General features: G+C 34.1%; 1 protein-coding gene across 2 annotated transcripts in view; it reads right to left on the reverse strand.

Moving 5' to 3' along the window:
* The window catches only part of EDIL3 (EGF like repeats and discoidin domains 3), a 386,832-nt gene that overhangs the window by 257,215 nt on the left and 113,934 nt on the right, over nucleotides 1-15,683 (reverse strand). For both annotated transcript variants that reach the window (XM_011377761.2, XM_011377772.1), the window contains exon 2: nucleotides 1,801-1,929. In XM_011377761.2, the coding sequence (XP_011376063.1) occupies nucleotides 1,801-1,929 (129 nt within the window). The remainder of the gene's footprint in view (nucleotides 1-1,800; nucleotides 1,930-15,683) is intronic.

Consider the following 15,683-nt stretch of genomic DNA (forward strand, 5'->3'; position numbering starts at 1 on the left):
TATTCCTCATGGAAAATGAAGTTGCTCAAAATATATCATGAAAACACATAGCTTAAGATAATGTTATATATAACCACCCATATCTGAATATAAGAAGTATTTTAATAATATATAACAATAAATCTGAGTAAAAATTCCTTAGGTATTTGATTCCCCAAAGCCTCATATAAATACATAGAATATTGCCGTGTGTTTAGTTTGTAAAGTGTTGCTGCTAATGGAATCATTTTTCTGATAAAATTTTGATTATGGAATTGTTTAAAAATATAGCCTGAAGTACTCAAGTATTTATTTTAAAATTCTATGAAGATACTAGTTTTATAATTATTTAAATACATTTGCCTCTTCAATTATAGATTTGGCTTTTACAAAGTAGCAACAAAAACATTATATACTACAAATCTAAGGTTCTGCCAATTTGGGGTTAGTGCGCTTAAAATATAACACTAAAGTTTTATTCTATTCATACAGTCTTGTTAGAAACATTCATGACTGTAATTTTCTCCAGAGATATAGACTTTCTTAAGGATATGATGATTCTCACATAAAATTCTGAAACTCACTGTACATATCTAGAGACTGGGTCAAAGTGGTTTCAAGTTATAGCTTCATATCTATGGCACTGTATCAAATCCCCTAAAATAGCAGTGAGTTAATAAAAGCCTTAAAAGACAACTTTGAAATGAATTAAATGAACAAGGTACCTTTAAGCAATAACATAATTAACTTTTTCAGATATAATACATTCATACTAATGTAATATGAAAATATAAGAAAAAGACATTTAAAAAACAAAGTACACTAAAGTCTAATAGCTAGAGGCCAAAAATGGAAGTTAAAAGTTTTATTTATTTTTTTCATTCATTCAATCAATAGTTATTTGGTTCCTACCATGCATAAAGGTACTTGCTATGGACACTATTACTTCTTCAAAGTTGTTTTTCAAAAGTCATAGACATCTCAAGTTTTCCAAGGCTTTTGCTAGTTGGCAGAACTTTAATCAAAAACATGTTTAGTTTAGAACAGATATAGTCCACTTCTTATTCTTCTTTGTACTGATGTGAAAAAATGTAGAAATCTCTTCAATCTTAATCATGGTATTACCTTTAATCAGAGAGAAAAATCTCTCTACAAGTTTACATAGTGCTTAATTATTTAAAGTACAGCTATTTTATTAATGGGGAACTATTTGGAAATTATGGAAGTTACCCTGAATCCATAACTATACATGCCAATGAAGTACTTCAAAGATTAAAGAAAATATAGTTTGAAGTGTGATCAATGACTAATCACTATTTACCAAGCAAAATTTTTGAGATGACTTTGAAGAACAATGCAGCTGGAATATTATCTTCTTTAATGTACTTATAGTCTTAGAAAAGTAATGATTAGTACAGCTACAGGGTACTGATGAATATTATCAGTCACTAGAATAAGTCCTATTTTATTTAGAGTGACTAATTTGAATAAGTTGACTTAGGAATTGTTTTCCAGTGAAAATAAAAATTTAAATGTATATTAATATTAGAGAGATAAGAAATTTATTATATACTAGTAGTACTTGTAGTGACTTTACAGTGTTAATCACTAAAACATGTTTTTGAATTATTTATTGAGAACACCACAATTAAAAATATAATTTAAATATAATATAGAAATGATAAAATTGAGAATAAACTAATTAGCAATGGATAGCAATCTTATACAGAAAGAATATCCATAATACTCCGCCGCCAAACTTGACAGTCACTCATGAAAACAAAGAGGATTACTATTGAAATGCTTAAATCTTGCACTTACCAACCTCCACAACACTAGAACAGTTGGGACCTGTGAAGCCGTCTGGACACTCACAGGAAAAGGAATCCTCAGACAATCCCGACAAACAGATACCTCCATTTTCACATGGATTGGGATCACAAATACCACCTGAGGAATAAAGAGATAGATATTGACTTTTTTTTTGTCTTAGGCACTGAAAAGTAATACTTCATATATCCCACTCATCTTCTTTAGTAAAGTCACCACATTATTTTGATTTACAGATAAGTTATGCAAGACCGATTTCAAACCATGTGCTTTTAAGAGAGATGGTATGTAATGTGGTAAAAACTAAATTTTATAATTCAAACAATATATGCTGAATTGCATACCAAAATCTATTAAATTAGTTTGAGGTTTCTTCATTACATGTAAATGAAATACTCTCTAATTTGTTAAAGATTAACTGAAATATCTGTGGTAGACTGGCTTATTAATTACTCCAATAAATAACCGTTCTATATCCACATGCTTTACTCTATAACTTTGCAGTTCAACTCTTCTCACTAAGGGGTGGGATATATTTCTAGATCCCTAAAAATCTGGGCTTCTCAATGTGGCCAAAAACATATTAGCAGACTTGAAGCCAGGGGAGGTTTGAAAAAGCACTTGACTATTCTTATTCTTTCTCTTGGAACCCTGTCAAGTCATGAGAATAATTTCATACTAGCTTGCTTAAGAGAAGTGAGAGAAACGTGGAAGGATGAGAGAGAAACTACTACTGAGAAATAAGTTGTGTCATAACAAAGACCTAATATTTGTGACCCCAGTTTTGGCACTGAGTAGCAGATAGAATCGAAAAAGGCACTGAGAGAATGGCTACAGGAGGCTAGAAAAAATGGCTATCAATGTTATGTAAAGAGAGAGAGTAACTGTTAGTAAAGCTTTTATCTGTAAAAACTTTGATGATAGAAACTGTACCTAATGAATTAATATGAGTAATGAGAATTCTGGGCAGAATGTTAAAGTGTCAGCTGGCTCTTAATAGCTGCATTTGATAAGGTACTACAAGAAAGCGATGAGTTAAATAGAGAACCAATGAGTCTGAAAGTAAAGAAAAGGACTATAGAGGGACTAGGACTTGTGATAAAAAATAAAACTATTTCTAAACTCCAGCCTCTCAAACCAGTGAAAGATCAAATCTAGAGCTTTGTCAGAAAGACACGGCCCCACCATAAATATCAAATCAAGGATGTGGCTATAAGAACCTTTGCTAAAACACTTCAAATAATTCAGGTGTAGCTTGAAAGACTCTCTCAGCTAAATAAAAGGGTTTCTAAAAATCTTAAGGATATCATCCCTCAGTAGCCTGACATACCCAAAGTAGCATTGATTAAGTCTTGAGTGAAAAGCAGGTTTCAGACAGAGTCATGGGTGTAGCTTTATTGCACGTAAAGGATGTAAATCAGATTTAGAAAATCCCATATAGTTTTTAAGGCAGCTTTATAGGTGAATGTGCTACCTCCTAGATTAAGAGAATGAGACTTTTCAAAAATTAGGAAAGCATCTGGGCCCCAACTCCCTATTAGTTTGTATTTCTTAAGAATTTTATTACCTTATTGGAGCTTTCCCATGAATTATTTAATCTCTTTTTATACTACTTTAATATTTTAGAAAAATGAAAATGGAGGTTAAGATTTTTGTCAAATTAATAAAGCGAGTCATTAGTTATACTACATATATTACAAATGAAAATACTATGTTAGAACTGGAACTGATATTAGAAAAGAGAATCATAGAATAAGCGAATAAATGAATGAGCAAATGAATATGTTTTGAGAATACTACAGAATTTAGTATGGCCAGACCATGGAGTATTTGGTTGGGAATGGCTGAGAAAGTATAAATATGTCAGAAAAGGAAAATTAAAAAGTAACATTATAATTTATAATATGAAGAGCCAATAAATGTTTTTAACATGTATTTTAAAGTTTTGACATGGTCACATCTGTAGTTTAAGAAGATTATCATGGCAGCATTCTATGGAGAACATTTGAATGAGGAGGTTGATGACTAATAAAGATACTTCAATATATTTTCTGTCTATCTCTTTATATATCTAGCTAACTAGCCACTTGGATATCCCTCCTTTTATCTATCCATTTGTCTATCTATCCTTGAATTCCTATTTTGTGGTAGGCACTTAGGTAGGTCCTTAGGACATACAGAACTAAAAACAGTCTTTATCATGAAGTACAGAGTCTACTATAGGAGATAAAAAAGCAGTAACAATTATAGCACATAGTGATACAAACTGTGATTAGTGTACATTATCCAAATTGTAGGGTCAATGGAGACTTCTAAAAGGATTCAGTACTGTCAGGCGATGTACATGCTCAACATTCCAGGCAAAGAGAATAATATACATGAAGGGAAAAGACCATGGCTCATTTAAGGAACTTCAAGTAGGCCACTATAATTAGAGCACAGATGTGTATGAGTAATAGAGAGGAATAAGCTCAGAAAGGTAGATGGTCATATAAATAAAGGCTTCATATGCAGTGCTAAAAATTTATCTTTAAGCTTTGGAAAATCATAAGAGAACTTTATGCAAGTATGTGGTCACATCTGTGTTTTGGAATGATGACTCAAGCAATATCGTGCTGGATCAAATGAAGGAATCAAGGCTGAGGGAAAAAGGAGTAAACATTAATCTTCGATGTAGTCTCGGCAAAAAAAGAGCTCTTCTTAACTTTCCTTAGAAGTAGCTATAGACAGAGACAACAATGGAGGCACCATTTAATCCCAATCCAGTTAATAAATACTAGGTAATGAAACAGGAAATGAGAATTCCCCCAAATCACTACCATCTCTTCCCCTAGATGATTAATCTAGTAACAAAAGCATTATTGTTGACATTTTTTAAAAGACTCACTCACCAGTTTAAAAGTGAGATTATGCCTCTCCACCTTTGGTATGAGCTAAGCAGCACAGCTTTGTACACTGTCATCTCCTCACTACGTACATTGCATGAAGATGAGTATTAATGCCCCTAAAATTCTCGATGAGATATCAGTCATAATTCTGTGTATTTTCAGTCTACAAATAGAGAAATCTACAGTCCCCAGACCAGGATTGGTCGTTGCAGTGATATCACCAGGTCAAGATACATGTAGCTGCTTCTGTTGCTTTATTTACACTGACAGAAGCAATGTTTACAGGAGAAAGAAAAGGCATGCACAGAATCCTACAGGTTCTCAAGCATACAGGCTATGTTTATATACTTATCCAAAATCAAGAACCTCTCACTCCTACAGCCAAGTTCCTGTATGGTTAACTGATGTGAGCTTGCAGTCCAGATATACCCAGGGACACAAGAGACCAGAATGTCTGGTTTCTTTGATTGTCCTATTATTATAGGGAGTTTTGGTGTTTTGAGAAATCTTTCTTGGTATGTTACTGCCCTTTCTAGGTGATAACACTTAATCTGATCAGCTTTCTATCAGGTGTATATGCCAGTCATATGATGCTTCTTGTGGTCAAAATGAGACAAGATAATCTGTTAACCTCTAATTCTAACTTGTAGATACCAGCTCTTATTTGGCTGACCTGTTTTTTTCTCTTGTCCTTATACTTTTTGTTCTTCTTTGGCTAATGTCTACTTATTTCTAATAGATTATATACTTGTGAAAACTCATCTTACATTTTATCCCCACTATTGATATTTACTGTCTTTTCGAAAGGTAGAAAAGAGTTAATAGATTTGACCAAAATGTGCAAGGTAGAATTAAGATGACATTGTGACCAAATTAATGTGTGGGTTGAGGGAGAGCAAAAAATCTGGTTTGATTTCTAGAGCTCCTGCCTGGATGATTGAGTGGCCATCTTTCATAAGAAAATATAATGGGTTTAGTTGTAAAGGAATGATGGTGTTTGAGAAGTTTGTGGAGTATCCAAAATGAAAATATCCCATAAAGCTATTGAATAAGCAGATATAAAATTGGAGAGGTTTTGCTACAACATGGAAATATATTTCAGTGAGAATCTTCAAAGGGAGGCAGAGATGAAGAAGAGAGGGGAGGGAGGAGCAGACAGGAAAGAAGAGGAGAGATCCTTGGGCATATGAACAAACAAATGAGGGAAAAAAGGGAAGATTCTTCAAAGAGGAAAAGAAGGAAATCAGTGCTAGGCCTTTTCCATTCCAGTACAAAGAATTTATTCACTTAGAGTTTAGTTATGTTGAGATCTGCCTGAGATTACAACAGAGGCCCCCACATGTACCTCTTTTAGATGAACAGTATCAACAGAAGACAAAGTTTTGGCCTCAGATACAGCGGAGGGTAGACAACAAAAGTCTATAACAAACATAATTAGTATTATTATAGGCTATGTTTGAAATATGTTTCCCCGTACCTAATTAGTGATAACATCCCTGTGTCAGATGGCTTCTCCATGAAGTAAATGCTAAAACAAAGGTAAGAATGTAAGAAGTTTATGACAATAAAAAAAAGAGAGAGAGTAAGAAGTTTATTGAAAAGTAGTTCCTGTGAAAGATAAATTGAGAAGGAAGCACTAATGGGCAGGAAAAACCTTCACCTTTTGATGCACATCTGACATTTGTGAAAAGAAATGGGGTAGGGGTGGTAGAAGGAAAATTGAGCAGGTGAGCTTCAGTGTGTAATGCAGACTTTACAAAGTCTTAGCCAATCCATCAAGGAGCTCCAAGCAAAGATTACTCTTTAAAGGAATCCTCCAAATGCAGAAATGGCCAGGCACTAGAGTCTTTTCTGTATTCAATCACTGGCTGAAGGTAGCCCAGGTACGATGAGGCTCTAAAGCTGCAGAAGGGTGCTGGAGGCTAACTGTACTCCTTGCAGCTCGTTCCTTCTTATAGGGAGATTTGAACCACTCACCTCCATGGGTGCCACAATTCCCTTTCACTCTCAAAATTGTCCTGTTACATACCCATTATTTTCTCTACACACCCATTAGGTTACAGATGAAGGCTGATAACTTAAGTAGAAACAAACGCTCTCAGGCTGGAATCTCAAGTACAATTAAATGCACTGTAGAGACTTCTAATTCCCTGTCATTTCAATTAATCTGAGAAAGCATCAGTTCAGGTAACAATACTGATAAAATACAACAGACTCCTGGACTTCGAATCAGTGTTTTTCGCCTGTTTGTTTCCAAGTAGATATGTTGGTATTCTTTTAAAACTAAGATGGCAACCAGTACGAGGCAGGCTCAATAAAGAAAAATAAGACAGTACACGATTTCATGATCCTTTATTCCACTGTCAGCAGGCTCCTAAAATATGCCTCTGCATATTATAAATTATAAATTGTGTGTAGTGTTATACCTTGATGCTTCTTGGCTGGCTGGCCTCACCTGCTTTAGATTAGGACAGATGTGTTTAATTTGAATCTAACTATGTTTTATGATTCCATCTGCAGTTTACGGCAGACTCAGGCAAATTAAGCTGATGCCGATTTGCCTTTTGGCAATAGAATAAAGCAATTATTTTTCCCAGGGGCAAAAAATCATTGCCGGCTAAATTTAACTTCCTGTTTGCCTGCTCTCCTCCCCACCCCCTCTCAGCTACACACACTCTTTCCAGTTCTGCTCAGACTGGGATCATCTTGTCTGTGTTCAGTGTTCACTTCCTTCTCCCCTCAGACACACCACATGTTGCCAGTCACCTCCTATTCAAGGTGATTCAGGGTCTTATTTCGATACATTATCAATTTGCAATCCATGACCTTTTAACCTAGATAGCAAAGTGTGTAGGCATGTATAAAATACTGTGTAGCATTGCTGAAGACAATGCATAAAAAACATCTAAAAATCTAAAATCTGTACGTCTGTACCTTTAGGCTTGTGGTCATATTTTTTTCTGTGAGCTTAGTATACAGCTATGCAACTTCTAATGCCAGGTAGAGGAGAAAATTCTATGTTGATACTACTCTGGGAATCAAATGGACAGGATAGTTAATTTCCCTCATTGACATTTAAACTCTCAATGGTTTATGTGTTCAGTTTTTTTATATGTTAGTGCCTGTGTCCAGTTCACAGATCAGAGAATCACTAGTGCATTCATCACACATTGATACTCCAGGCAGCGCATTAAACACCAGGAATACAGCCTAAACTAAGACACATATTCTTGCACTATTAGAATTCATATTACAGTGGAGGAGTGCATAATGAAAAACTTACAAATTAATAAGCAAGGTATTGCTCATTGTAAAAAAAAAAGCTTTGGGGAAGTGGGGGAGGAGGAGAAAAATATGATGATGAGAAAGGTAGGAAATAAAACTGGTTATTTAAAATAGATAGTCACGGAAGACTTCTCTGAGGAGGAGCCACGAGCTGAAAGCTGAAGGATGAACATGAGGCAGTCACGTTAAAACCTGAGAAGAGACTTCTAGCCAGAAGGTACAGCAGTGTGTCACTAGGCAGGAGAGTGATGAATTCAAGAAGTGGGAAGGCTAGTGCATCTGGAAAACAGTAACAAAATGTCACTAAATGTTTTCGTTGTCAACACAATTTTAGAGTGAACCAATTTATCATTCAAAGTCCCACGTTTGATTCTCCATCCTGATAATCAAGGGAATTTCTACTAAATTTATTCTCAATATGTGTTAAACATCTACTGAAAATATACTGTATTTACATGTTAATGTGTTTATGTAGTTAGCAATGATATCTTTTTTACATATTAATATATTTACATATTACTGCTAACATTCATGTATTTACATAGTAATGTAAATATATTAATAATGTATTTGGATGAATGTACGCCTCTTCATTATCTGTTCCTTCAGCAAGGCTAGAACCCATCTAGAATATGTTTGTGTCCTCATCCCTGCTCTCTCTATTTCTGCAAAAAAACGTTGTATACAGATATAAAACAAAAAATAAAAAAGCGGTAACATATTACCCAAACATGTTATTTCACTAACACAAGGTATTATTTAGTTCTTCAATATCTCCACACACTAAATGTGAAGGATATTACAATACACAATTATATGAAGAAAAGTAAAACACAAAGACCATTTAAACTCATGTCCCACAACTGTGACAATGCAGGTCTGTGTATTAGAATCACATTTTCAGTTCGCTGCTCTCCCATTGAACTTGGCAGCTATACTCTTATCATTTCATTTAAAAACTAAAAGAAAATTAAAACTTCATCTTCAACTTCACAAGTTAGAATTTGAACCAACCAATAAACACAGTAGTTGGCAAAATGAGTCAATTCTTGTACACGAATGAGCAATAACTCTAGTTAAAATGAGATAAAGTTCATGAGAATCAGCATACTCAACCTGGTAAAACTAAGAAAAAATGTCAGCACTCTTAAGACTTATTGTTAGTGAAATTGTGCGGAACAAAATAAATGTCACTTTTTGAATGAACAATAGGCCTCTTAATTTACTTGGTATCTCTTGAGAGATCATTTGTATTGACATTGAAATTTCATTTGTTGTACATTCTAATGAGTTTGATGCATAAATTTTTATTTCTTTCAAAAATTAAAGTTTATGAGTGTGGTCAATTTCAATTTTAAAAAAGTTAAAATGGTTTGATTTTATTGTTAGCTTCATATGTGCTTTAAAAATAAATTCTACTTGATATTTTAGATAATCCTACAATTAAGAGGAGAGGAGGGAATAAGATAAAATGCTAATAAGTTTATCTGCACTGATAGGATCTGCCATTTTATTGGAAAATCATTGGTCATGCTCGTAGTAAACAATTATCCAGTTCTACACTTTGGTGTTCAAAGGGCCCCCAAATGACCACATTCAGGCATGGAAGACACAAATCTAATGAATGAACTAAGAAACTTCTTAGACTCACTCAGAGTTACACTAATGCTCATTTAAAATGGGGTGTCTCTCCTTTGTTAACCAGTGGTTTAACCATCATTTTTGAGGACTTTTTTTTAAATAACTTTTCTTAAGATAACTTTTTAAATGCAAGGAGTACTTAAAGAGAATTAGAAGAAAATCAGCAATAATTATTGAGTGTTGACTATTTGAATTTTATAACCTTTAACACACAGCTTCAATCAAGGCTAACTGCATGAAAAGACAAAAATATTTTGGGCTCTACATTTTGACAGAAAATCTTTTGGCATATTTTGTATTTTAAAACACTCTGGAGAGTCCCTTAAAATAACAACATCCAGAGTTTTTTAGAATTGAAAGGGACATTAGAGATGATCTAACCCAGTGATTCACAAACTTTGCTGTATAGTAGAATCACAGGGGAGCTTTTCAAGTTCCTTATGCCCAATTTAATTAAATCAGAATCACTGGAGGTAGACCAGCCTACCATATTTTCTTAAAGTTCATTCGAAGATTTCAATTTATTAAAGAAAAAGGAAAATGAATAGGAGAATGTAGAGAATGTAAGAAAGGAAGGAGGAAGGAAGAGCAAAAGGAATAAAGTATGTATTTCATTGTCTTGCCTTCAACTGAGAAGCAGGCAAATGAGGAAAGATATTTACTTAACTAGCTTTTTTTGTTAATATACTATATATTATGAAAATATAATTTGCAAGAAGTTAGAATTAACAAATTGAAAATAAAGATACACAGTATGTTAGGGAAAAAAGAATAGATATCACTTAGCACTGACAAATATATAGAATTCCTATAAAATAAGTAGCTGAAATTTTATAAATTACCAGAAAATTTAAACCATATAGTACAGTTCCAAAATACATTTTTACTATACTATTTCTCCTTATGAAGAATATCCATCTAGTCATCTAGTTAATATTTATTAAAGCCCATCTATGTGCCATTAAAAGTGATAATTGCTACACACATTATGAGGCCCATGATAAGACGATTACCTATTCTCTAGAGTCTAACAAAAAGTACAAAAAAAAAAAAAAAAAAAAAAAAAAAAACACATACAGGTAGTTATCACTGCATGATAATTCTACCAGAAAGGAACTATCTGGTAAAAAGGATGCACAGAGTGGGGCACCAAACCCAGAACTGTGAGTTAGGATGCCTTCTCAAAGCAAGTGACCTCCAATTCAAGACCAGAAGATTAGTGGAACCAGCCAGGCAACAAGGTGGGACAGAGATTCAAGACAGAGGGGAAAGCATGTGCAGATGCAAGGAACAGAGCCAGCATGTGTTTAAGAAATACAATGAAAATCACCTTAGGAAGTGAGAAGAGAATAAACAGAAATAGCAACAAGTAAGACTGAAGACTAGACAGTGGCCAGGATATGCAGTACCTTCAAGACACTCGTAAGGAGTCCGGGCATTCCTGAGTATACAGAACAGCCATATAACAGTGTTAAGCAGAAGAGTGACTGATTTCGACAATTGGGTAATACACTTTGGCTGCAGTGTGAAGAATAGATTATAAGGAGGCAAATCTAAGTATAACTGACCAGTTAAAAAGTGGTACAGGTTATTCTGACGTGAGGGAATGCTGGCTTGGATTAGAATATTAACAAGGGAAATGGAGAGAAGTGTACTCCAAAAGACATACTGAGAGACAAGGGTACAAGTCGAATGTGATGGCTGGAAGGAGAGAGAACTAAGACTAAAACCCACTAATCAACAAAAAGCTCTGCCTTTCATTTTGAAAGAAAACATGGTCTAAGCAACAATCTGGGGGATGGTGGGAAAAGGAGGCGATGAATTCTATTTTGGAAATGTTTGAACCAAAGTGCCTACAGCCATCCACATGGAGATATTCAGTGAGAATTTGATTTTATGGATTTGATCCTGAGGAGAAAGACAAAGAAATTAGCACAATTTTTTTTTTTTTTTAAACATGGAACAAAAACAAAAATTCTGAAAAGAGTGTTTGGAAAGCTGGAGTTGAAGCAGACACGTGTTCCTACATTGTTCCAAACACTCTTAAGTTTGGGAGTATTTCACTGTACCAAATTCTCCCCTGTGGCTGTTATCCAAATAAAATTAGTATAGAAGACAGGGGTTGGAAATGTATTTAAAATCTCAGAAACATGATGATGTTTTGGTACTGATGGGAAGCAACTACTAAAAGAAGGGGTTAAAGATACAACAGAGAGTGGATAGTCAGATGGGTAGGGAATGTAAAAAAAAATATGGGAGCTGGGTTTCAGAGTAGATATGGAAGGATCACTTTTGGCGCAAGAAGGAAGACTACCGTAATAGAAAGTTTGAGCTTGGATGCCTCAATGTTTTTAGATGCCATTATGCAAATAGAAGAAGTTTGCATCTGGTGTTTTCTCTGTAGAGTAGGCTGCTGAAAATGCGAGGGGATTATAGGCCTGTGAAGAGTAAAAGGTAACATGCACCTGCAGTAAATATAAGGTTGCTGCCTGCAAAAAAAAAAAAAAAAGAAAAAAGAAAAAAGTTAAAGGGAAAGAAAGCATAAGGGCCCAGAGTTTTGAGACAAGAACTAATAGTGGCAGCATGTACCCAAACATGTGTTTGGTTAGAGGTCAACAGCTAGGCATGAAACAGCTAGGCAGAAAGTAGAAGGCAGGATTCAGGTTTGTTCTTTTACCAGATAGGTGTGGTGAGGGTCAACAGAGCAAAAGAGGACAGCTGACCACTTCATATTTTTTGAAAAATGCCTAAAATAGCTTATTAAATTTTATGCTCTAAGATTATATTATGAAAAAGATTATAAACCCAATGAAATGTTCTTTCAGAGTATATTTAAGTTCTTTAGTTGTCAAGAAAGGACAAACTAAAAGATAGAATTGGCTACTGTATATAAATAATGCAGTAAATCATGATAGTAACACTTAATCCATCAATCCTTGTCAAGAACACAAATGCACAGACTTTATAAAAACAATTAGGTGATACGAAGAAGATAAAATTCAGTGCCATGTCCAACTGTGGAAGTTTCACATTGCCTTCTTATTTAGATCTTACATGAATTCTGCCTTTTCTAAATGTGAAGCTTCCCAGCCACAACATAAAAAGAACCTCTAAAGAAAAATAGTCAGAAACAAAGCTAAGTCAATCACCTATTAAGCATAGTGGCCAAAAGAAAGGACATTTTGTTAATTCCTACATAATCGGTTTTATCAATTTTTTCAGACAGCAAGAATATGTCATGTTAAAATTAAAGAACACATTTACAAAGTCTAATTTTGTGTTTTATCTAAAGTCTTGTTTAAAAATGTCATAATTGAAGACAGCAATATAATGACAGTTTCAATCTTCGGCATGTAAAAACTGAAGGAATATCTTTTAGTGAATTAAGTGCACCCTCAATTACTTATTGCCATGATGTTTAAAGTAGTCAATTGTCACATGGCATTACAGGTTTATAAACTATGCCACTGAACCTGACTGTATATGTAATCAATTTGGTGAATGGAGAAAGAAGAAATCACAAAAATTAAAAGTAGTCCTCTTCCAACTAAAAATAACCAGTAGACACCTATCTAATTTATGGAATGGCAGTCATATATTAAAAGTCAGATTTAGATCTTGATTAAGTTTCATAAAAAGTGAATGGTTTTATATTCACTTTCTACAGCAATATTTTCACATAGAAGCAACACTTTATAAAACAGCCGCTGATTCCAATAATCTCTAAAATTTCAGAATTTATATCTTTTTATCCATAGCCAGAACAGTGTTAGGGAGCAGAAACATAAATCACTTTGATAGGCCACTCTCTGAAGACATGCTTACTGATAAACATGACAAAAAATGAGCTGTTTAATTCTTTTAACAAACATAGAACCTGTTATTCATATTTAATGGCCATATGGCCAATGCGTTTTTTTTTTAATGCAAGGAAATTCCTGACAAGAAAAGACAGTTTAGCAATTAACTCAGTGGAAGTCAAAAATTATGGGTGTTTTTGCCATTTTCTTGCTTTTCAACAGGTGTCCGGTTATTGCTGTAAGCGCTCCAATTTGCATCTTTATAGGGAACAACCTGATTGTAAGGAAAGAAGCAAAGTGCCCTTTCTTCAGAAGTCCCAGACACCTTAATGAAACTCCATTTAGAATATTAGTGCTTTTATGCTAAAAAGACTGGAGAAATACTTAGGAAATGGGACTATTTACCCCTCTGGCCTACCAAGTAGAAATGTGACTTACCAAAAGGAAGCCATTAAGCACTGAAAAGGACAACTCTGCGAACTCGAACACATTAAAAAAACCATTATCTCTATTCTATCAACAGCCTCCATTCTGCATTGGATCAGGTACTCTGAGGCTTTACCTGGTATTGACTTTCTGTATTCCCTCGTCCTCATTTTTGTGCTCATTTGATATTCTCCAACTCCTTCTTGGTCCCTAAACCAGACTTGATTTGAAAGGGGAATGTTTTATGTAGCTCTAACCCAAAGCTCAGAACCCAACATGTTTATCTCTGCTATTACCGAGGCTATGACCATATTTGTCCCTCTCTTTTCTCATTGAATTATTGTCTATGAAATTTTGTCAGTGACTTTCAAATAAGGGGAGTATGAGCATGGTTTATAATAATCTGGGGTATAGGGCTTCAAACTACACAAACTTTTGGGAAACTGTCTGCCTGATGTCCTGACTATCTCTGTTCTGACATAACTATCTCAGTGACTTAACTCTCTTTAGGCCTGAAATCATGCAATCTGTTCCTGAAAATCTTTTTTGATACAAATTATCTGCTTGCCCAAATTTCTAAATTTCATGCACCCTTGGATTCTTCTATTCCATTACTTAGCTAATCAGAATATTTCATTAATGAAATGAACATCTGCAGAAATATTAGTTAATATTTTTGGTGCCTTAATTATGTGCGAAACATTATACCAAGCACTTTACGAGTATGGTCTTATTTAATCTTCATAACATTTCTGTAAGAAACTGCTTATATCAATAAACTTTATTTTACATAGTTAAAAGTGGAATTTACTAAAATTGCATAATTTACCCAAAGACATAGAATAATAATGGTAAATTGAGATTCACATAGGCAGCATGGCTTCAGAAATAAGAAGCTATGCATATTGGGATGGCTTCCCTTGTCCTCATTCTCCTTCACCTTCTCTCTTCATCTCTTCAAGTTCTTTGTCTTCAAGTTCTTTTCATTCTTGGACCAGTGGCCAATTATTTATCATTGTTATATATCATTCACCTTCTTACCTGTTTTATAACTTCACTCTCTTGGATTTATTCTCCATCATTTGCATATCTGATCCACTCTTTACTTAAGAGGGAAGAATTCTAGGTTCCAGTATGCAATTAATATGGCTATGTCTCTTAGTATAAATTTTCTCCTACTAGTGTGGGCAATGCTTACTATTGCTAAAAAGCAATGGCAGGCATTTAATATCAGGTCAGATACTGGATTAGACCATGTTGCAAAAACATGTTATGTCAACATATTGATTCCTTGATGATATATTTATTCCCTCTTATATAAATTATTAATTAAATAGGTCTCTGGGGTCTGAATATTATAAAAGGTATCCATCTATTACTGGAAAAGTATGTGAATGACTATGCTGTATAAATCATTGTTTGAGCCAAAGAGAGCAAATCCTAGAATAAGATCTGGTTAATACTAGGCTCAATATATATCGGGGAAAGAATTCATACATATATTTGAATGAACTTGTGTGTATGCTCTCTTATGAAAAAAGAAAATACAATGATAAGCAATCATGTAAAAATAATAAAACACCTGTCATAGAAATACGGCTTTCAGAATCTTGAGGTAGCACACATCAGTAATAATTTGACTAGAAAGAGTTTATTGCTCCTCTATTTGAATGATAACTGTAGATCAATGAGTCACTAAAATAAAGCTATTAGTAGGAGTTTTGAACAACTTCTGGACTAAGCATTTTATGATTACATTTTTTTCTGATATGAAGAACACCTTAAGCAATAGAGTTAAACATTTTCTCTGTGTAAACACCAATCCTTTCTAAAT

The sequence above is a fragment of the Pteropus vampyrus genome, unplaced genomic scaffold (genome assembly GCF_000151845.1).
Source record: "Pteropus vampyrus isolate Shadow unplaced genomic scaffold, Pvam_2.0 Scaffold11, whole genome shotgun sequence".
NCBI classification, from domain to species: Eukaryota; Metazoa; Chordata; class Mammalia; order Chiroptera; family Pteropodidae; genus Pteropus; species Pteropus vampyrus.